Source organism: Abrus precatorius, unplaced genomic scaffold (assembly GCF_003935025.1).
Source record: "Abrus precatorius isolate BTA unplaced genomic scaffold, Abrus_2018 Scaffold11, whole genome shotgun sequence".
Lineage (NCBI taxonomy): Eukaryota > Viridiplantae > Streptophyta > Magnoliopsida > Fabales > Fabaceae > Abrus > Abrus precatorius.
This window is the reverse complement of record NW_020874303.1, coordinates 17048789-17072666: the sequence shown is the minus strand read 5'-3', so window position 1 is coordinate 17072666 and position 23878 is coordinate 17048789. Positions and strand designations below refer to the sequence as shown.

Below are 23878 nucleotides of genomic sequence, written 5' to 3'. Positions count from 1 at the left end.
AACGTATAAATAAAAATAACTTTTTAATTTTATATTTACTGTAGCAAGTATATGAACATGAGAATGGGACTGAATCGTGCTAGTTTGTCTTGAAAAAACAAAAATCAGATTTTCAAATTATATTAAAAATTGTAAATTTTATATTCTCATGAGAGTAAACCAACAAAAACTAGTTTTGATGAAAATCATAAGAAAAACGAAAAAGGTTAATAACACATTCTTTTTAATGCACTGTGTTATTATTATTAACTAATATTTATTAAAAATTATAAAAATATATAAAAAATATATTATTTTAAAAATAAAAACTAAATTTAAATAATTTTTGTAATTTTTAATAAATTTAAATTAATCATAAAAAATGTATTAACAAAAATGTGTTAAAAGTTTTGTTATTAGCAATTTTTCTATAAGTATATTAGCAAAAATAATCCTCCTTAATTGAGATAAGAGAAATTCTAACAATATAATTTATAAACATACTTTCTGACAATTTTTTTTATAATTTTAGTTTTTAAAAGGTTGAAGGAATTTTTTTAAAATATTAGTTTATATTAATGCAAGAGTTTTAACCTTTTAAAAACAAAAGACTAATCACAAAGATAAGTAACATATATTTTTAATATAAATAAAAATAGAAGAAAGAAAACAACACATACATATATTTATACAGAAAAATGTTATAATATATATATATATATGAACTGAAACATTTTTCACGCACGTAGAGTAATTTATAATTAAATGTTAATGATAAAGATAAATATATATTTAAGAAAGAAATAAAAAATAATTTTGGTAAATGGAAAAATTCATTTTATTCTTCCTTTGAGCATATACACTAATGACCTGTAGCTGTTAAACAAGTCTATTGCCACCTATATCTGTGGTCCCAGTGTCCATGATTCTCTATATAAACATATGCTCCATCTGGTTCAATAACTCGCCAGCATCTGCTTTCACAATCTCGATCATCATTTTTGGTACTATAAACTTCGAAGCTGTGTTGCTGATTGTTCCATTGCAAGGAGCACCAAAAGAGAGTACTGCCGCTAACGTTATTGTTGAAGGACCACTCTTGGTACTGTAGAAACTGCAGAACATGTAGGCCAAGATCATCGTCCTTGGATCGACAATGGAGATAGAGAACAGTGCCTTTGCCCAAGCCATTTGTAACACCTACTGTTTTCCGAGCATGCACAGGGACTATGAGTGTATCTGCTGCAATAATCATCAATAGTACAACAACAGTGGACAAAGCCTTCAACATGTTTGGGGGGTTGTGTCGGTGTGATAAACCAAGCACATTATCTGTTTTCACTCCCACGTTAATGACACCGCACCGCCAAAATGTCTAATACATAAGTGCACTGTAACATCAATTACTTTCCCCAAACTTTTTCCCCATATCTCGAAGGCTCTTAAATTTGTAAGAGGAAAAAGTCAAAAGAAACCCTGCTTTAATTTCAAATTTTAAAAGGCTTAATAAATTTTTTGGCCTGCGTATATGCTTGCATTTTTTTTAATCCCTATCTTTGCTTTTAACTCCCATTTTTTCGCCATTTTTCCTTGATATGTTATCGTATGTAATAATAAATATGGGTTAAAAAAAGTGAATACTAAAAGCAAAAATAAAAACTAAAGTAAAAATAATTTTTCTAACCAGTGAAATTTAATTAAATGATTTATTAGATATTATAACTTTTAATAAAATTTTATAGAAAGATAGCAAATTACACCGGTATAAATTATATTTTCATTTTTATATCATAAAAAATTTAATAAAAATAATTTTTTTATTTAACTATTAAATTATATTTCATTCGATTTTTTATAAGAAACAAAAAATTAAATCATTATGATTTTAATTCTATTATATTTTTTTTATAATTATAAATTTTATTCTAAAAATATTCATAATATTAAATAATATAGTTAGTAATTTATATATTTAATGATACTAATAAAAAAATATAAAAAAAAAATAATTAATATATAAATCTATTATTTATTTCTTTTAATAAAAATTAAAAAAAATTATTTTATTTTTTTAAAAAAAGACCGGATGGAGTCATTATATATTACTTAAATTATGTATCTCAAATTTTGTTAAAATTAAATAAATATAAGAGTGATATTTTTAAAGTGTAAATGATACGGTAAATTTTAAACAGTGAGAAAATGAAATGTGATTAAATAAAGGGAAATCTGCTTTATTATAACATCATTCATCCATTGCATGAAAATGATTATTAGTTTATTTTATTTCTTTCCCTTCATCAAACGTAAGAATAATGGCTGGAAGCTTTTTGACAAGTCTATTACCAGAACTCTCTCTTCACCCAATAGCCTTGGAACTCATAAAAGAAATAGGCTCCATCTGGTCTAATACTTCGCCAGCATTGGGTAGTACAATGTTTAGTATCGTTCTTGGTACTATAAATTTCAAAGCTGTAGTGCACATTGTTCCATTGCATGGAGCACCAAAAGAGAGTAGTACCACCAATGTTATCTCGGAAGGACCATTCTTGGTAGTATCGATAGGGAAGAATCTGCAGGCTAAGATCATCATCCTTGGATCGACAATGGAGATAGAGACGAACACCATCACCCAAATCATTTTGAACACGCACATGTGTCTTCCCGAACCATACATTTTCTTCTTGACCCTCCCCAAGTGTGACTGTTGCAATAATCACTAAGAATGCAACAGCTATAGGCAAAGCCTTGAACATGTTTGTGAGATTATAATAGACAAAGCTGAGTCTACTTTACCTCAACACTGTTTTACTCCAACTTTGCTCACTTCAATGCATTCCGAAGAGGTGCGGTTGGTAACCGTCCATCTAAGAGATAAAACAACAGAAGAGACGGAAATAATAAATGTCAGAAAAAAATAATTTTACATACTAACCTTGAGAGTTATAATATGTCATAAATATATATATATACATATATATATATATATATATATTCTTTGGTAAAAAAAATAATATATATATATATATATATATATATATATAAATGACACAACATATATTCATGTAAAAAATAATAAATTGCTAATATTTTAAGAATGATTTAATAAAGTAAAAAATCTTAATTTTGTATTAAAACTTTATAAATAAGAATAAAATTAAAAATTTATTAAAATCAAATTGAATAAAATATCATGACTAAAACTTTAAAAGTAAAGGTGGTGGGATGGGAAATTCGTTTAATTGGAGTTGTTTTAATTAATCTTTCTTTATTTGTATTTCTATATTTTAGTGTAAACAACAATTCTTTTTACAAAAGAGAATTTAAATTAACATCAAATATTTATAGTGTGGTAGACTAATTCTCTTAATTAATTTGTTTTGTAAATACAACAACTAAACTAGTACTTTCTTATAAATATAATCATGCATGTGTTATTTGAACTAATTATTTATGGATACTTTTATCTTCTTTCTAATTAATAAAATGAACGTCAGCATCAAATTTTTTTAATTGACGCATATTTTAAAATGTTAATTTTTTTAAAAAAAAGTGATTAATTTATGAAAATAATTTTTTTGACTTTTGAAAAATTAGATTGATCATATAAAATATATCGATGAACGTGTTTAAAACTGTATTATTTGTTTCACAAAATAATTGCTATCCAATGTTATTTGTGTGTGTGTGTATATATATATAACTGATTAAGTAACTCTATGTTACCCTGCAGGTCAATTGTTAAAAAAATTCCTAATTTTATTTTTTATCATCTAACGAGGAGTGTCAAATGAGTAAATAAGATAAATTTTGAACCGAATTGTAGTACATGGTTAAAAATAAATAAATCTTTAATGAATTTTACCCATGAAAAATGAAAAAAAAAAAATCCATCCATAACCTATTTAATAAAAACTCATTCAACTCATCCATTAATCATTTTTATGGATGTATATCACATTCATTTAAAACATATTATATTTTATTTGTTGATTTTTTTTTTTATAAATTGTGAATATAAACAATTGGCGTGCGATTGAAAAATGAAATGATCAAATAAAGGGAAATCTGCTTTATTAGTATAATAGTTAGATGGAGATTATTATTAGTTATTTTATTTTATCCTTAAGCACATACACGAAAGACTTGTAGCTGTTAAACAAGTCTACTACCACCTGTATCTGTGGTCCCACTGTCCTTGTCGAGTCTCCATAAGAAAATATGCTCCATCTGGTTCAATAACTCGCCAGCATTTGAGTTCACAGTCTTCATCATCATTTTTGGTGCTATAAACTTCAATGCTGTGTTGCTGATTGTTCCATTGCATGGAGCACCAAAAGAGAGTACTACCGCGAATGTTATTGTTGAAGGACCATTCTTGGTACTCGTTATACTGAAGAACATGCAGGCCAAGATCATCATCCCTTGATCGACAGTGGAGATAGAGAAAAGTGTCATTGCCCAAGCCATTTATAACACGCACATGTTTCTTGGCATGGACAGGGACTATGAGTGTATCTGCAGCAATAATCATCAATAATACACTAATTGTGCCCAACGCCTTCAACATGTTTGCGAGGTTTCGATAAACCAAGCCCATCATCTATTTTCATTCCCACACTTAAAATGATACCGCACCGCCTAAGAGTTTTACAGATAACTGCACTGTGACATTACTTTCCCCATATCTCGTAAGGCTCTTAAATTTGCAAGTGGAAAGAGTCAAAAGAAACCGCAGGCTTTAAAAGGCTCAATAAATTATTTGCTCTGCATAATTTTTGCATTTTTAATCCCATCTTTGCTTTTAGTTTCCATTTTTTCGCAATTTTCTTTGATATTTTATGGTATATAATAATAAATAGAGACTAAAAAAAAGTGAATGCTAAAAGAAAAAATAAGAACTAAATAAATAATTAATTCATTAATACTAATAAAGCAGTTATATATAATAAAATATTTTATTTAAAAATGTCCATCATATTAAAGGACTAAGTTACTAGCTTATATGAAAAATAAATTAGTATTTAATTAACATAACTTTATAACAAATTAAGAGTATAAAAGAAATTAAAAATTAATAAATTTAAAAACAAGCCTTTTAGTCTTATAATTAGAATAAAAAATTTTGGCAATTGTTTTTTTATAAATATAATTGGAGGAATATTTATTAATTTATTAAAAGAATAACATTAGTATTTAATGTTATATATATATATATATTATAATTTTAAATTTATTTATTCGTTCACTAATTATATTTATTTTATCCCAGTCATTGCTTTTAATTCCTTTTTTTTTCTTAATTTTTATGATATGAAATAATAGCAAGGGATTAAAAGAAAGAAATTAAAAGGAAAAAGAAGGACTAAAATAAAACATTTATATTATATTTAATATTTTAATATCAGTGTATCTTTTATTATGATTAAAAATGAAAATATAAATCATGATTATTGTAATAAGTAATGATTAACAAAAAAAAAATATGTATATATATAAACTAAATATATTATATTTAGATACATTTTACAAAAGTTGGAGATTGAGAAATAATTAATAATGATAAAAAAAACATAACTTTATAGCCGTTCTCTTAAACTATAAATTGTGAAAATAAACAATTGGTGTAAGATGGGAAAATTAATGAAATGCATCAATTAAAGGGAAATTGCTTTATTAGTAAAATAGATAGATGGGGATGATTAGTAGTTTGTCTTATTTTTCCCTTTACATAAACACAAATGAGTTGTAGGTGTTAGACAAGTCTACTACCATCTGTATCTCTTCTCCCACTGTTTTGAAAACTCTAAATAAAAAAAGTACTCCATGAGTTGCAACATATCGCCAGCAATTGGAAACACATTTCCCATAATCTATTCTATAATTAAAAGCTTCAATGGTGTGTTTTTGATCGTTCCATTCCCCACCTGACGAAGCGACTATGAGTTTATCTGCTGCAACAATCGTAAATAGTGCAACAACTGTGCCCACAGCCTTCAACATGTTTGGGAGTTCTTGATAAACTACGCTCACTCCCTTAGTCACATTGTTACAATTGCAATTTATAAATAAAATTTTAATAAGAGAAGTCAAAAGAAACTTCAATTTTTAAAAAGCTTAATTAATATTTTGGTATGTATAAATTTGGTATCTATTTTATTCGTTGCCTATAATTCCTATTTTTTTCATTTATTTTTAACTTTTAAAGTGTGTAATAATAGAAAGGGATTAAAACAGAAACTAAAAAGCATTTATTTTTATTATATTTGAATTTATATTTAAATTATAAATTTATTATTATTTATATAATGTTATATATATATATATATATATATTATATTCTTATTATATTTTTTCATTAAGTATTAAATTAATAATTTAAGAACATTTATTAACAAAATTAACCATAAAAATATATCTATCTTAGGGTATACTAATAAATTATACCTTGAAATTATAGTAATAACTTTTCAGAAAAGCATTTTTAAAAGATAAGTGACTTTATAACTATCTATCATTTTAATTATTTATTTCAAATTTTTATAAAATTAAAAACTATAATAATATAATAAAGAACTATTACTTTTATATATTTCAAAATTTTTATAACGTTAATTGAAATACAAAACAACATTGTTACAATTGCAACTTATAAATAAAATTGACATAGAAGTCAAAAGAAACTGTAGACTTTTAAAATTTATGCATTTTTTAATCCCGGTCTTTTGCTTTATTCTTTTTCATTTATCCTTAATTTTCATGGTATGTAATAATAGCAAGAGATTAAAAATCAAAAAGAAAAAAATATATTCTTATTATATTTAATTTTATATTCAAATACTAAACTTATTATTATTCACATAATGTTATATATATATATATATAATATTTTTATTATATTTTTTATTCATTTATTGTTTAATTAATAATTCAAGATCATTTATTAACAAAACTCATAAGAACATGAAGTAAAATAAGTACCGAAATACAAATAATTAAATGATAGTGGTAATAGCCATTTCTTGCATTAAATAATGGCCAATGGCCGATTATTAATGATGGACAGAAAGCACAGTAAATATAAAATATTTGAACTGTAATGCCACAATTAATATTATTAGTTTAAGAATTTTTTATTTTTAGTTACTAGTTTAAAGTAATTTAAAATTTTTATCCCTATTATTTTAAATTGAGTAACTTTACTTTACTCATTCAATTTCTTAATTTTTTATTTCATTAAAAGATTTGTCATAAATAATAAAAATAAATAAATATTACAACATTCATTATTTTAAAAAATAATAAATTATTAATATCTTAATAATGATTAAGAAAATTTAATAAATCTCAATTTTTATAATAAAATTTTATAAATGAGAGTCAAATTAAAAAAAATTATCCTAATTTTTAAATTTAATAAGCAAATTTTCAAGTTATAATTATATTTGTTAGGATTCAAACTCAAAATTACAGCTTAAATTAAAATAATTACTTTGATCGATTGATCTACATATTTAATAATAAATAGTAAATAATTTCAAATAAATTAAAATATAAAATTATAATATTTAAATACATACAGCAATTAAACTTAAAATTAAAATTTTGATATATTTAGTTATAAAATTGTTATTTATCAATTTGCATTTATCTTTCAGATATTTTGAACTCGCAAATTTACCATAGATTTATTGAGAAATAATTAATATAAAAGCATAAATTTAATATAAAATATGAATTGTGAATATAAACAATTGGCGTAAATGAGAAAATAAAATGCGATCAATTAAAGGGAAATTTTTTTATTGGTAAAATAGATAGATGGGGATGATGATTAGTTTATTTTATTTTCCCCTTTAGCATAAACACTGATGACTCCTTGCTGTGAAACAAGTGCATTACCACGAGTATCTATGCTCCCATTGCCTCGTATTCTCTATGTAAAAATATGCTCCATCTGGTTCAAGAAATCGCCAGCAATAGGAACTGCAATCTTTATTATCTCTTTCGTAATTATAAACTTCAATGCTCCGTTGTTTGTCGTTCCACTGTAAGGAGCACCAAAAGAGAGTTGTTCCGCCAATGTTATTGTTGAAGGACCATTCTTGGAACTGTAAAAACCGAAGAACATGCAGGCCAAGATCGTCATCCCTTGATCGACAATGGAGATAGAGAACAGCGTCCTTACCCAAGAGATTCGTAACACGCACATGTTTCCGAGCATGCACACCCACTGTCAATGTATCTGCTGCAATAATCATCAGTAATACAGCCAAGCCCTTCAACATGTTCGTGAGATTACAATAAACTAAGCTCATCATCTATTTTCACCCCCCACACTATACAAAGTCCCATTGTTACAATTGCATCTTATAATAAAATTGCAACAGTAAAAGTCAAAAGAAACTGTAGACATTTAAAGCGCTCATTTAATACTTGTAATTTCTATTATCCGTTAATTTTATATTAATTGAAAGTAAAATTAATAGTTTATTTAAAAATATATTTTAATTTGTAAAATATTAAAAGAATAACAATTCTCAAAATCTAGATAGTATAGAGTATCTGCTTAAGTTGATGATTATTACAACACCTTAATACTTTTGAGTCGTGTATTTTTTTCACACTTTTTTTTATCTTAATTTTTGTTTTTATTTTCATTTATTTTTATTTTTTTATTGCATGTAATGATAGCAAGGGATTAAAAACAAAAAAGCAAAAAAGAAAACATATTTTTTTATTATATTTGATGTTATATTTAAATAATAATTTTTATTATTCGTGTAATTAAGTATATATATTATTTAATTTATAATTTAAAAATACAAATATCACATCAAGTTATTTAATATTTTATTATAAATTATAATTTTATGCATTTTATATATTTTCTAGGCTATTAAAAAGAATATAGTTAATAAAAATGATATAAATAATGATTATAATATTGTTGAAGTATATATTATATTTATTTAAAATTATAATTACTGATAATAATTTATAAAAATAAATAAATAAAATTATAAAATAAATTATTAATTTCTATGCAATATATATTTATAAGTTTTAAGTTATAGTGTAGTTAATATGTCGTTTAATGTTATATTGATGTTCTAGGTTAGTTAATTTTTACATTTATTTATTGGTCCAAAATAATTTATTAATATAAATAATTAAAAACAAGAAAGACTTGAATAAATGTTTTAAATTTTAACGACAAAAATAATTTACATTAATTAAAAAAATATAAATTTATATTTAATTTTTTTATCAATTTATTTGTAATTTATAATTATGCATTTTAATTTATCGTGTAGTTAATATATTTTTTTAATGTTATATACGTAGATATTATATTAGTTTTGCATTTTAAAAATTAAAAATAATTAAAAACAAGAAAGAAGAGAATAAATATTTTAAATTTTAATAACTAATAAATTATACATAAATTAATAAATACAATTAAAAATTTCTATAAAAATTATTATTTTATTTATCAATTAATCTAAATATATAATTATTCATTTCATATCTAAATATACATATTAGAAATGAAAAATAAATGTATTGTAAGTTGTAATGCTGCTTTCCAAAGTAGCGGGTGTGGAAAAAGTTAAAGGAATGGAAAGAGTTGTAGCTGTCAAAAGTAGGGAAGGAGGTTTTAATCAAGGCATTACTCAAGCTATCCCAACCTACCTAATGGGATGTTTCCTTCTCCCCAAATCTCTGTCACAAATCTCTGTCATCACATTGAATCTATGATCAGTAATTTCTACTGGGGCAGCAAGAATGGTGAAAGGAAAATACATTGGGTTAGTTGGTCCAAAATGTGCCTGTCCAAGGGAGAAAAAGGACTAGGTTTCAGGTACTCTGAGACTTTCAATTTAGCTCTCCTTGCAAAACAGGAATGGAGACTAGCAAAGCATCCCCAGTCACTTGTGGCCAGGATCATTCGGCCATAGTACTACCACAAAAAGTCTTATCTACACTCTGATCGTGGTCATAACCCAAGCTACACCTGGGCATGCATTTGGAAAGCTAAATGGGTGACTCAACTGGGGAGTGTGTGGAGGATTGGAAAAAGACTCTCCACAAGGATTTGGGGAGATCCATGGTTACCAAACCAAAGTGGTTTTAGGAGCACTTGTCAGTAGTGGAGGCCTCAGCCACGGTTAGGGACCTGCTACTCCCGAATAACACAAGATGAAACGCGAGCCTAATTGAACAAAAGTTGAAGATTGAGAAATAATAAAAAAAAAAAGAGTTATAAAAATATGAATTGTGAATATAAATAAATGCAAAGATGGGAAAATGAAATGCAATAAATTAAGGGAAATGATTTATTAGTAAAATAGATAGATGGGGATGATGTATAGTTTATTCTGTTTATTCCTTTAGCATATACACTAAGGAATGAGTTGCAGCTGTGAGACAAGTGTACTACCATGTTTATCTATGCACCCAATACCCGACAGTCTCTATATAAAAATATGCTCCATCACTCTCAATACTTCGCCAGCAATGGGAACTACAATTTTTGTTATCTCTTTAGTAATTGTAAACTTCAATGCTGTGTTGCTGATTGTTCCATTGCAAGGAGCACCAAAAGAGAGTAGTACCGCGAATGTTATTGTTGAAGGACCATTCTTGGTACTCTTTATACTTAAGAACATGCGGCCCAAGATCATCGTCCCCTGATCGACAATGGAGATAGAGAACAGTGCCATTGCCCAAGCCATTTATGACACGCACATGTTTCTTAGCATGCATGGGGACTATCACTGTATCTGCTGCAGTAATCATCAATAGTACAACAATCCAAGCACATAATCTATTTTCTCCCTCACACTGTGCGACGTCACGTTGTTACAACTGCAACTTATAAATAAAATTGCAATAGGAGAAGTCAAAAGTTTTTTTTTGCAACTTAATTGATATTTTGGTCCGTATATATTTTTGCATTTTTTAAAATCCCGGTCTTTTCATTTATTTTTAAGTTTTTATGACATGTAATAATATCATGACATTAAAAGAAAATATATATTTATTCTTGTTGTTATATTTTGAAAAAGTTATTATGCATGTAATGTTATATAATTATGTTGTATTAACATTAAATAATATATTATCTGTAATGTAATGTTATAACTTCTAAGAAACATTGAATTATAATGTAGTTAATATATCATTCAATGTTATATTAATCATTAGTACATTTAATTCTTCATTTAAAATAATTAGTTAATATTACTATTTTTTAAAATTGAAAGAAGTAAATATATATTTTTAATTATAATAATTGAAAATAATTTAGATGAATTAATAAATTATATTATTATTTTATTTATCAATTTACCTATATATATATATATATATATATATATATAATTTATTGACACCAGGTGTATCCTAACTGTACAAATCAAATAATCTAATAGTTGAAAATCGTTAGATTATTTGATTTGTACAGTTAAAATTTAGTGTAAGTCTTTTAAACTTATACTTATTAGAAAATCGTTAGATTATTTGATTTGTACAATTAGAATTTGGTGTAAGTTTTTAAACTTATACTTAGTACAGTAGAAATTCTTTAAATTAATAATGTCAGGACCGGAGAAATTTATTAATTTAGAGAGTTATTAATTTATCGATAAATTAATAATTAATAATTATTAATTTAAAGAATTTTTAAGTAATTATACTGTACATACCAAACAAAAAGACAAATTAATCTATGCCTCTTAGAATTACGTTGCAGCGAACCTTGGGACTCAACGTACAGTAAATTAGTAACTACACTACATATGCATTGGAAATCAATAATGACTTTTGAAGTACAGTAAATGTAAACAAGAGGAACAAATGTGTTCAATGTATTCTTAAGCAAGTTTAGCATATATAAATTACATGAATGTGTTAGAATATTCAAACCATATTTCATAAGATGGCTTCTCATCTAAAAGGTGTTGCAAAATCAACTATGTCAGATCAAATCGTAAGGAGTTGTGTGAGTATAAGAGAAATAATCTTGCAAGCACACAAAAGGACTTGCAGAGATGGCTTGAGGGAAAATTTCAGTTGAAAGTTAGTCAAGGAACAATATCAAACACACTTAAGCGGTCAGATGACTATCTCTCTGCTAAAATAGAAAAGGGAAGAGCAGAGATCAAAAGACACAAACCAGCAAAATATCCTGACATGAAAAAGGTTGTTTATGAGTGGTTTCTCCAGCATCAAGAACGTGTGAATATCATAGGAGAATTAATTTTGCAGAAGGCAAGAGATACAATAAAACTCGCGTACCCTCATGATGATTCAGATTTTAACTTCTCTATAGGATGGCTTGGAAAATTCAAGCATCGACATGGCATAAAGTCATTTCGTCGTTTTGGCGAGAGTGGGTCTGTTGATATACAAGACATGGAGCAGAAATTGGTATTGATTCGGGAGAAAATTGATCAGTTCCCTATGAAAGATGTTTTCAATATGGATGAAACTGGGTTGTTTTATAGGCTACAAGCTGATCATTCACTGGCAAAAAAACAACTTGAAGGAAGAAAACAAGATAAAGAAAGGCTGACGGTAGTTATTTGTTGCAATGAAGATGGCTCTGAAAAAATCCCTCTATGGATTATTAGGAAATATGCAAAGCCTCGTTGCTTCAATAATGTCAACATGAATAGCTTGAATTGTCAGTATCAAGCTAACAAAAAAGCATGGATGACTAGTGTGCTTTTTGATGAATATGTTTGTTCATTTGACCAAATGATGCATGGTAGAAGAGTTCTACTTGTGGTGGATAATTGTCCAGCACATCCAAGAAATATTGAAGGGCTAAGAAACGTTGAGTTGTTCTTCTTGCCACCCAACATGACATCAAAGATTCAACCTTGCGATGCTGGGATAATAAGAGCTTTCAAGATGCATTACCGTAGAAGGTTTTACCGCAAAATATTGGAAGGTTATGAGGTGGGACAATCTGATCCAGGGAAGATAAATGTCCTTGATGCTATCAATTTGGCAATCCCAACTTGGACGATAGATGTTCGAAAAGAAATAATAGCGAATTGTTTCTGACACTGTAAAATTCGTTCAGATAGTGACGTTCCAAGAAATTTGGATGAATCCACTTTTGATGAAGAAACTCATGACCTCGAGACTATGATCAATCAATGTGGCTATCGTAATAAGATGGATATCGACAATCTAATGAACTACCCAGGTGAAAATGAAGCATGTTCAGAGGTTCAGAGTTTAGAAGATATTGTAGGTACTATCATTGAGAACAATGCAGAGGATGACGACGAAGATGATACAGTGTCTTTGGAGCCTGTTACGCGAAAGGAAGCACTTATGGCGTCAAACACTCTTCACAACTTTATGATACAATACAAAAATACAACACCTGAGTTATTGGATGCAATAAGAAAAGTTAGAGATGAGCTCCAAATAGACTTGAACTTTAAAGGAAAACAGAAAACTATTGAATCATATTTCAATATAGTATAATATTTTTTTTTTCAGTTTCTATGAATTATTAATTTATGATTTTCTTGGGACCGAAAATTATAAAGGGATCTCCCGAAAAATTATTATCTTATTATTTTATCGAGTTTTTTAATTTTTTATATTGGCCCAAGTCGGGACCGGATAAATTTATTATTTTAGAGAGTTTATTAATTTATCGAGTATTAATTTAAAGAGTTTCTACTGTATTAATAGATCTTATCCTATATATATATATATATAATATTATGTATTGTAATTTATAGTATAATTTATATATATGAAAAGTCTACATTATCTCATAATTTTGATTATATATAATTTAAATTTTAACTTTTAAAAGTTTGTAAAAAAAGTTTCTGATAAGTTCATATTTTAATATATTTTATGACTTATGTTTATATTCTTAAACCCTATTTTATATATATTTATATTAATTATGCTATTAATTGTTGCAGTTTACCTTAAAGTTATTCTTAGTATATTATGGAAATATTCTGGATAAAAATTAGATAATTTTAGCCCTTAGCTGTACTATATGAATTTGAGTTTGAATTTTGAATTTAAAATTTAAATTTAGATAAAAATTTACATATGAGGATTTGAAGTAGTTTTTAGTTAAGATTCTAATTATAGATACAACTGATTTGAAAAGATAGAACTCAACAAACTGAAAACTCATGGCACAGTCTATATAAAAAGACCTTATGCTTCACACTTGAGACATTTTTTCACTTCTCTACACACTTTCTTCTCATTCTTAGTTCTGCCTCACTTGACCATTAAGAGTTATTGAAAATCATTGGCAAACATGACGAACTCCTTCGGAGTCCAAGTGAGCGATCGAACAACCCTTGAAAAAGGAGAACTCTTTTCATCTTTTTTCCTTTTGAGTTTCTCTTGTTTGATTTCTCTCTGATGTTTTATGAATTTGTTCACTATGTTTTTTATTGTTTATTTCATTATGAGTAACTAAATCTATAGTCAGAGTTATGGTGGATCTTATAGCATACTTTGTATGATTTTTACTTTTAATATCGTTATTGGTTTTTCTTTAATGTTTGATTTTTATCCTATTAAATCATATTGTGCATGTTAAAAATTGATTATCCTTAGCATCCTATAATTAGTTGCATTGAGGCGATTGTTGTAACACCTTATGTTTAATTTCAATAAATCATAATTTCGCAAATTTGGAATAAAATAAATTTCATTTCAAATAAGGTTCTCAACCTTTTGTTTTATCAAATATTTTTAAAATAAGGAAAGGGGTTACAATTTCTATCAAGTCACTACTACAGGACTCATTCAAATACATTAGTTTCAAATTAAACTCCTAGTCCTATAGTAGTTCCATCCGTCCCTTTCACTGAGTTTGGTGCTGATCGTTTTGATTACCTAAAAAATGAATGTAAGAGTGAATACTCTACACTACCAAAACATACAATTAAGCATAAAGTCTCACCTCCAGCACATTTCTAATACATTAAACAAATACAAACACAAGCAACATTATCACATTCATAAGCACAATTCATGAACCCATACATATGCACGCCAATCACACTCACATTGACACTGTGATCAGAGATTTACACTATGAATGGTCGTCGGTTACCCCTGCCTCACGGATACCACGTGAATAGTCACGGGTCACTCAACAAAGGTAATGGTCAGAGGTCTAGTCAGAAGAGAGTGTGTGGCACCCGTTCCACTGTCGGTGTCACCACTACTCCCTCTTCCCCAAGGTATTTCTACCGTCCTCATCTCCCACACTCCCAGTATATCGCTGAACCATTTACAGCACATTACAACAGCGTTACACGCTCCAATCACGCACATTTCAGTATACGGCACATAGCCTACATTTAAGAGTACACAGCACTAGGCCCATATTTGTTTCACTATACGGCACTAAGCCCACATTTCATTTTCACAACACACACAACATATAGCCCACAATTCATTCATGCCACATGGCCCCTAGCCTATTTCCATTCATATTACACGGCCCTCGGGCCCACATTTTCACAATGTTCATTTAGATATACACACATGTATAAACGGCACAAGTGCCCACATCACATATCTCAGCAATTTCTTACCCTTTACACAGCCATATCACAATATCACACAAAATATCAGCAAATCACACATAAAGGAGTAGGGTAGAATCCCCCCTTACCTTGGATCGACGTCTCACACGCTAAATCCACCAAAAAGCGTTCTCCCTCACGGATTTCGTCCTAAATACATGGAGAAACTCCATGAGAACCTAGGGAAACCACGAAAACATAGAAAATGGAGTGAAAAATCGAAATCATAACAATTTAAAACTTACCTCCAAGCGTTCCCCACACAAATCTGAACTCCAATCTCACTCCCAAACGACTTTGGAGGCAATTAATCGGTAGAATAGGGTTTGGGAGTGAGAGAATCGAAGGGATTTCGAAGGGAGAGGGAGAAATTACTCTCCCCGAACCCTAGCCCCCTTTAAATCCTTTTCTGGTCACGACACTCTTGCTACAGCGAGATATTCTTGTTGCAGCGAGGTCCCTTCGTTGCAGCGACACGCCTTCTCGCTACAGCGAAAAAATAAGAGAAAACTGCACTCTGATTTATGTAGAATCTCGCTACAGCGAGACTACACCCAGAAATGCACCCCAAACTGTCACTTTGTCGCTACAGCGAAAAGGCGACAGTTTTGGTCCTTCCTCCCAGAGCCCTCTCGCTGCAGCGAGAACAACTCAGTGTTACGCCTTGCACTTAGGCACTTAGCTCATTTTTTAGCCTATCCAGTCATACATACACGTATATACACACATCCATGTACTTAATACACATAAATATTATTTTCAAATAAATCCACACACATATGAATATATATAAGAACAATAATAATTAATATTACCAAAATTCGGGGCGTTACAATCGTACCACGTATAATTAATCGAACTATATGATAAAACGAGACAAGGGGTTAGGTTAATTACATTTAATTTCTCTCTTTCAACCGTTATTGAATTAACAAACTCGTAGGGTCTTTATGCTTTTTCTACCGTTTGCCTTGCATGCTTATTAGGAGTGATTACTCAAAAAAAGAATATTAACATTACATGATCATTGAGTGTTAATAGAACTAGTACGAGTGGTTGATAAATATTCGGATATTAATATTGAGATTAAAATAATTAAAATATGAAAAAGTATAATAGGTGAAACCATAAGTTCTAGACTTATTTATTCGATTTCTCTCATACGTTGCATTATTGTTTTCTCTAATTAATTGTTAACATTAAGTCTTGTTTTTAATCTATCACACTCCCTTTATGTTTAAATAATTAAATCAAAGTATTATTGGTATTTAATAATAATTTCTGTGAGATGATAACTTGAGAACTTAATTTTAAAACTCTTTATTACTTTTTAACGGGTACACTTTTTCACAAAAAATTTCATTACTTAACTTTCTAATTTTATTTTTATATATAAAAATACTTTCGAAACGTATGATTAAGTAATAAATCTTTTTTATTTTATTTTAATTTAGTTTTTCCTTAAGCATATACACTAATGACTTGTAGCTGTTAAACAAGTCTACTACCACTTGTATCTCTGCTCCCATCTGTTATAAGTCTCTATATAAAAATATGCTCCATCTGGTTTAATAACTCGCCAGCATTTCCATTCACAATCTTCATCATCATTTTTGGTACTATAAGCTTCAATGCTGTGTTGCTGATTGTTCCAATTCAAGGAGCACCAAAAGAGAGTAGTGCCGCTTATGTTATTTTGGAAGGACCATTCTTGGTAGCTTCCATTCTGAAGATCATGAACGCCAAGATCATCGTCCTTGGATCGACAATGGACATTGAGAACAACGCCATTACCCAATTCATTGACAACACGCACATGTTTCCGAGCATGCACAGAGACTATAAGTGTATCGGTTGCAGTGATCATCAACAGTAGAGAAACTGTGGCCAAAGTCTTCAACATGTCTGCGAGGTTACCATGAATCTATTTTCACTAATTCAACTTATAAACACACCGCACCGCCAAAATGTGTATCATATAACTGTTTTTTAATCCCAGTTTTTGTTTTTATTCCTATTTTTTTCATTATTTTTTTTTTATCGTTATATGTAATGGGAGATAGGTCTTAAAAATGTAAACAAAAAAAAATGCATAAGATTCGTTTTGATGCAAAGTAAAATATAGAAAATAAATATTTGATGATTCGTTAAATTAAAATAAAAGAAAAATATTTTCATTTGTTTAAATAATAAAAAATAAAAATAATAATTAAATAATATTAAAATATTAAATCAATATAAAATTTTTAATTTATTTTTATAATATTTCTTAGTAAAGTTAGTTTTAATTTTTTATATTATGTTAAAACTTAAAAACAAACAAACTACAAGAAAAATTTTAACCCTAATTTATAAATCCGTACCATTTATAAATCCTTAAGAATATATTATATTTGGAGAAATTTTACAAAAGTAGAAGATTGAAAAATAATTAATAAAAAACACAAATTTATAGCTGGTTCTTTCAAAATACGAATTAGAAATATAAACAATTGGCTTACACAAGAAAATGAAATGTGATAAAATAAAGGGATTGCTTTATTAATAGATGGATATAATAGAAATATGACAAGTCTACCTCCACAACCAGTATTTCCGCTCCCAGTGGTCCAAAGTTTCTATATAGAAATATGCTCCATCCTTTTTAATACTTCGCCAGCATTTGGAACTACAATATTTATTATCTTTTCTGTAATTATAAACTTCAATGTTCTGCTGTTCATCGTTCCATCGCAAGGAGCACCAAAAGAGAGTTGTACCGCTTAAGTTATTCTTGAAAGACCATTCTTGATACTGTTCATACTCAAGAATATGCAGGCCAAGATCATCATCCCCTGATTTACAATGGACATAGAGAAGAATCTCATTACCCAACTCATTTATGACACGCACATGTTTGCGAGCATCCACAGGGACTGCGAGTGTCAGTGTATCTACTGCAATAATCGTCAATAGTAGAGCCACTATGCCCAACGCCTTCGCCATGTTTGGGAGCTTACCATAGACGAAGCACATAATCTATTTAACTCGAACTATACCAAGTCACATTGTTACAATTGCATCTTATAAATAAAGTTGCTTCGGAAGAAGTCAAAAGAAACTGTACACTTTTTAAAAGCTTAATTAATACATTTGGTCCTTATAATATTTTGCATTTTTTTTTATTTCTGTCATTGCTTTTACTCCTTTTTTTCATTTATTCTTATTTTTTATATTATGTTAATAGCAAGAAATTAAAAATTAAAAAAAATTATTCTGGTAATTTTTAATGTTGTATTTAAATAATAAATCTATATTCTTTTTATATATAATTTTTATTCATTTATTCTTTAATTAATAATTCAAGAACATTTACTAACAAGTTCATAAAAGCGTGAATTAAAATAAGTACCAATGTAAAGATAATTTATGATAGCAGTAATAGACATTTTTCGCAATAAATAACGGAGAATGGCCGATTAATGATGGACAGAGGACACGTAGTAAAAAACACATTTTATTAAAAGTGTGTTAGTTAAAATAAAATAATATTATTTAATAAAATAGTTGAAATAAGTAGCCACTAATTTGAAATAATATTGTTCTTTTTGTTTTTATTAATTGTAATTAATTTATGTTTTACCCTTTAATTTTTTAATTATTTTTTATCAATGAGATTGAAACTGGTATATCAAAGTAGTTTATTAAATAATTTATTATGAATAACAATTTTTAATATAATTAGCATATTATTTGAGTCACTTAATAATAAAATCTATTAATTATTTTGGTGTTTTATTATAAAATAATTATTTTCCAATGTTATTTGTATAATAATAATAATAATAAGTAATTCTAAGGCACCTCTGCAAGTCAATTTTTAAAATAGAATGGGCTCATTTTCCTATTATTATCTGAATAAATTTTGAATAAAATCATAATAGATGGTAAAAATAAAATTTTAATTCATTTTGACCTATTAAAACAATGCTAAAACAATCTTATCTATCCATATATAACCTAATAAATAAAAAGTTATTCAATCCATTCATTATCCATTGGGAAGAACATGCAGGCCAAGATCATTATCCCTTGATCGACAATGGAGAAAGAGAAGAACGTCGTTGCCCAAGTCATTTTCAACGCGCACACGTTTCAAAGCATTCACAGGGACTGTTACTGCATCTGCTGCAATAATCATCCATAGTACAACAATTGTGCTCAAGGCCTTCAACATGTTTGCGAGGTTACGATGATCGATTTTCACTCCCACACTATACAAAGTCACAATTTGCACTTAAAACTACATGCACCCTCAAAATGTCTATCAATAACTGCACTCCCTCACATTACTTTCCCCCAACTTTGCCCATCTTCCGAAGGCTCTTCAATTTGCGAGAGCAAAAGTCAAAAGAAACCGTGGCCTTCTAAAACGTTCAATAAATTTTTTGCCTTTTCTTTTATCCCTGTACGTAATAAGAAACGGGAATTAAAAAAAGTGGAGACTAAAAACAAAAAAAATAATAAAAATAATATTTTTTTAGCCTTGCAATTTAACTCATTGATATTATTATGTTTGAATTTTTAATAAAAATTCATTATTTTTATTCATGTATAATTTTGTACAGATTAGAACATTTATTAATATTTTAAAAGAATTATATTAATATTTAGTATTTTTAATATATCTCATTAATATGAGATAATAGGCATTAATATGCGTTATTGAAAAAAATTAAATGCAATGCATTAAATATTTTAAATTACTACAAAAAATATGAATTCAATTTTTTTATAATTTCAGGATAATAAGTATTTTTTTAATAAAAATATTATTTTAACTATTTAAAAATAGTTCTAAAAGTAAATATCAATATAAAAATAATTAAAATAAGAGTAACAACATATATTCCTTGCATTAGATGATGGAGTTGTTGATAATTAACGAAGAGATAGAAATCGCTGTAAATATAAAATAGTTGGATTCTAATTAATGCCAAGTAACATCTAAATAATATGTAATATTAGTGTTGTTAAAAAATATATCATTTACATATATTTAAATATACACGTATTATTAATAAAAAATAAAAAATGTCAAATTAATGTAATACTATCTCTAATTTTATTTAAAAAAATAGTTATAAATTTTTTTAGTACTTTGTATAACAAATAGATTTTTTTAAAATATATTAATTATTAAAATTTGTATACTCTTATTTATTATAAAAAAAATGTGTTAACGGTATATTAATCTTTTACCTATAATTTTGACTATTTAATACTATAAGTATTTTTTAAAATAAAAATAAGACATATAATTGCAATTATTTTTATTAATTTTGATTAATTTTGTACTTCTTTTTTATACACAAAATCACATCTGGTATTTGATTTCTGACCAATTTATTTGATGTTTACATCAACTTAGATGTGGCATTGGTGTGATAAATTCTATTAAGCATTCCTATTGATTTCGCTTTTAATCCTCTATATTTAGCTAAATTTATTAATTTGTTTTTTAATTATTCGTTTATTTAGGCTAAATTAGTGGAATGTTGAATTAACTTTTGATTTTGCTTGGGCTTGATATTTATTTATTTTTCTCATTTTGATTACTTGAATTACTTACAAATATATTTTAAATAAGCATTTTAAAAAAACATTAGCATTGCTAAAAAATTACAATTTATCTTTTCCTTTATAGTGATTTAAAAAAAATACAATATATTTTAACAAATTTTGTGATTGCCGTTTTTTTTTTTTTTTCATTTCTCTTCATCTTTTTTCTTTTTTCTCTTACTCTTTATGCTAGTCTCTCCACTTGTTTTTCTTTTTTTGGAACTCTTACAAAAATGTATCCTTGTTTTTTAGCTTTTTTTTTCTTACTCTAACAAAAATCTAGTTATTTACACTTCTCTCTTCCAACTCTAACAAAAATCTCCTTTTCTTTTTTTTTTCTCTAGACAAAAATATAATGAATTCTTTATTTTTAAAGATAACTCACAATTTTTTCTTTGAAATTATAGTATTCAGGTAATGATATGAGTTCAAATTTATTAGATTTAACCATTTATTACAAATTTTAAAGAAGCAGTTAAGTTGCATACATGAAAGCTCTAATCTCTTTCCTTTTCTCTCTATATACACATTTGTAATGTAAAATTTACCATTTAAAATGGTCACTATTATTTAAAAAAAAGTAATTTGTTGAAGTTTGAAAGAGATGAGTGTAAAGTAAAAAAAAGGTTGAAATTCAATAGATGAAAAAATAAGTCATTAATGTGTGGATAGAGAGCAAAAGCAAAATAAGAATTAAGTTAATTTTTTAATAAATGCTTATTAAAAATTTATTCAAACTATACCTAAATTAGATGAAAATAAATAAATATATTAAAGTGTCACCTCTACTTAAAATATATTATTTATAGAGAGTTTAGAAAAAGTAGAAAGTAGAGAAATAATTAATAAAAAACATAATTATATAGTTTGTTAGTTTAAAATATAAATTGTGAATATAAACAATCGGCGTACGATGGGAAAATGATCGAATAAAGGGAAATCTGCTTTATTAATAAAATAGATAGATAGTTGGCATGATTATTAGTTTTTTTTTTTTTTTTCTTTCGAAGAACATGTAAACGAAAGACTTAGCAGCTTTCAAGGAAATCTATTACCACGAGTATCTCCGATCCCATTTTTCTAAAACCTGTTTATAAAAATATGCTCCATCTTGTCTAATACTTCGCCAGCATTGGTTACTACATAGAATATCATCCTTTTCGGTACTATAAACTTCAATGCTTTGGTTCCGATAGTTCCATTGCATGAAGCACCAAAAGAGAGTTCTACGAAAAATGTTATTTCGGAAGGACCATTCTTGGAAGTATCCATTGGGAAGAACATGCAGGCCAAGATCATTATCCCTTGATCGACAACGGAGATAGAGAAGAACGTCCTTACCCAAGTCATTTTGAACACGCACAGTTTTCCAAGCATGCACAGGGACTATGACTCTTTCTGCTGCAATAATCATCCATACTGCAATAACTGTGGCCAAGGCCTTCGACATGTTTGCGAGGTTACCATAAACGAAGCACATAATCTATTTTCACTCCCACGCTATACAGAGTCACGTTGTTACAATTGTACTTAAAATAACACGGCACTGCCAAAAAGTCAAACATATAAGTGCACTGTGACATTAATTATTTTCCCCAAATTCTGCCCATATTTCGAAGCCTCTTAAATTTGGTAGAGGAAAAGCCAAAAGAAAACGTAGGTTTTTAAAATGCTTAATAAACTTTTTTGGCTTAGGAAATACTTTGGACCACATAATTTTTTGCATATTTTTTAATCCCCATCTTTGCTTTTAATGCGTATTATTTCGCCATTTTCCCTTAATATTTTATGGTATTTAATAATAAATGGGGACTTAAAATATATAAAATTAAATAAAAAAGTGGATACTAACAGCAACAACAAATATGATTTTTCTGATATGTGCAATTTAATTCATTGAATTATTAGATGTTATAATTTCTAATAAAATTTTATTATTTTTTGTCATATAATTTTACGCAAATTATTATTAAAATATTACAAACATTTGATATATATATATATATATATATATATCTTTAACTAATAATATTAGAGCATTTATTAACAATATTTCTGTCTAATGTGTATCTAATGACTCATTTTAAGAAACATTAAAATGCATGTTATTAGATTGATCATATAAAATGTATTTGAAGGAATGTTAGTAACATAATTTTATAATTGACACCTTTTTTAAAGATGATTAATTGACAATACAAATTCTTTGACTTTAAAAAAATTGATCATGTAGAGTGCATTGAAAAGTCTCTTGAGAAGAGTATATTGTTTTTTTTATTACGTAATAATTGCTATCCATTGTTATTTGTATGACGTAAGAACTAAAAAAATTGAATAAGTAACTCTAACGCATCTCTATCTGCAGGTTAATACTTAAAATAGAATTTGCTAATTTTCCTATTATCATTTAAAACAGTAAATCCTTAACTCATTTTGATATGTTAAAAAAATAATTCATCTAAATAAAACTCATTCAACCCATTCATTTATATTTTTTACGGATATATATCCAATACATCTATTTAAAATATATTATATTTTATTTGATAATTTTTTTATAAAATAAACTTTAATATTATTAATAGTTGACACGTATCTTATAAAGAACTATATTCAATTAATAAACTTAAACTATTTAGGCTAATAAACTAAGTATTCAATATTATGGATGATTCATTAATTATCCATCCAATAAT

The 23878-nt window shown here is 27.2% G+C and overlaps 4 protein-coding genes and 1 pseudogene across 4 annotated transcripts; 1 reads left to right on the top strand and 4 right to left on the bottom strand.

The window, feature by feature from the left end:
• Window positions 1-4147: 4147 nt before the first annotated feature.
• Window positions 4148-4579, bottom strand: LOC113855716 (S-protein homolog 2-like). Its single transcript, XM_027487345.1, has one exon. It carries the CDS (start codon window positions 4577-4579, stop codon window positions 4148-4150), a length of 432 nt encoding a protein of 143 aa, XP_027343146.1.
• A 3298-nt stretch (window positions 4580-7877) lies between these two features.
• On the bottom strand, window positions 7878-8267 carry LOC113855715 (S-protein homolog 5-like). The gene has a single exon (XM_027487344.1). The coding sequence runs from the start codon at window positions 8265-8267 to the stop codon at window positions 7878-7880; it is 390 nt and encodes a 129-aa protein (XP_027343145.1).
• A 3656-nt stretch (window positions 8268-11923) lies between these two features.
• Window positions 11924-13488, top strand: LOC113856563 (annotated as a pseudogene).
• Window positions 13489-17085: 3597 nt separating this feature from the next.
• On the bottom strand, window positions 17086-17484 carry LOC113855714 (S-protein homolog 2-like). The gene has a single exon (XM_027487343.1). It carries the CDS (start codon window positions 17482-17484, stop codon window positions 17086-17088), a length of 399 nt encoding a protein of 132 aa, XP_027343144.1.
• A 671-nt stretch (window positions 17485-18155) lies between these two features.
• On the bottom strand, window positions 18156-18566 carry LOC113855713 (S-protein homolog 5-like). Its single transcript, XM_027487342.1, has one exon. It carries the CDS (start codon window positions 18564-18566, stop codon window positions 18156-18158), a length of 411 nt encoding a protein of 136 aa, XP_027343143.1.
• Between the last annotated feature and the right edge of the window lie 5312 nt (window positions 18567-23878).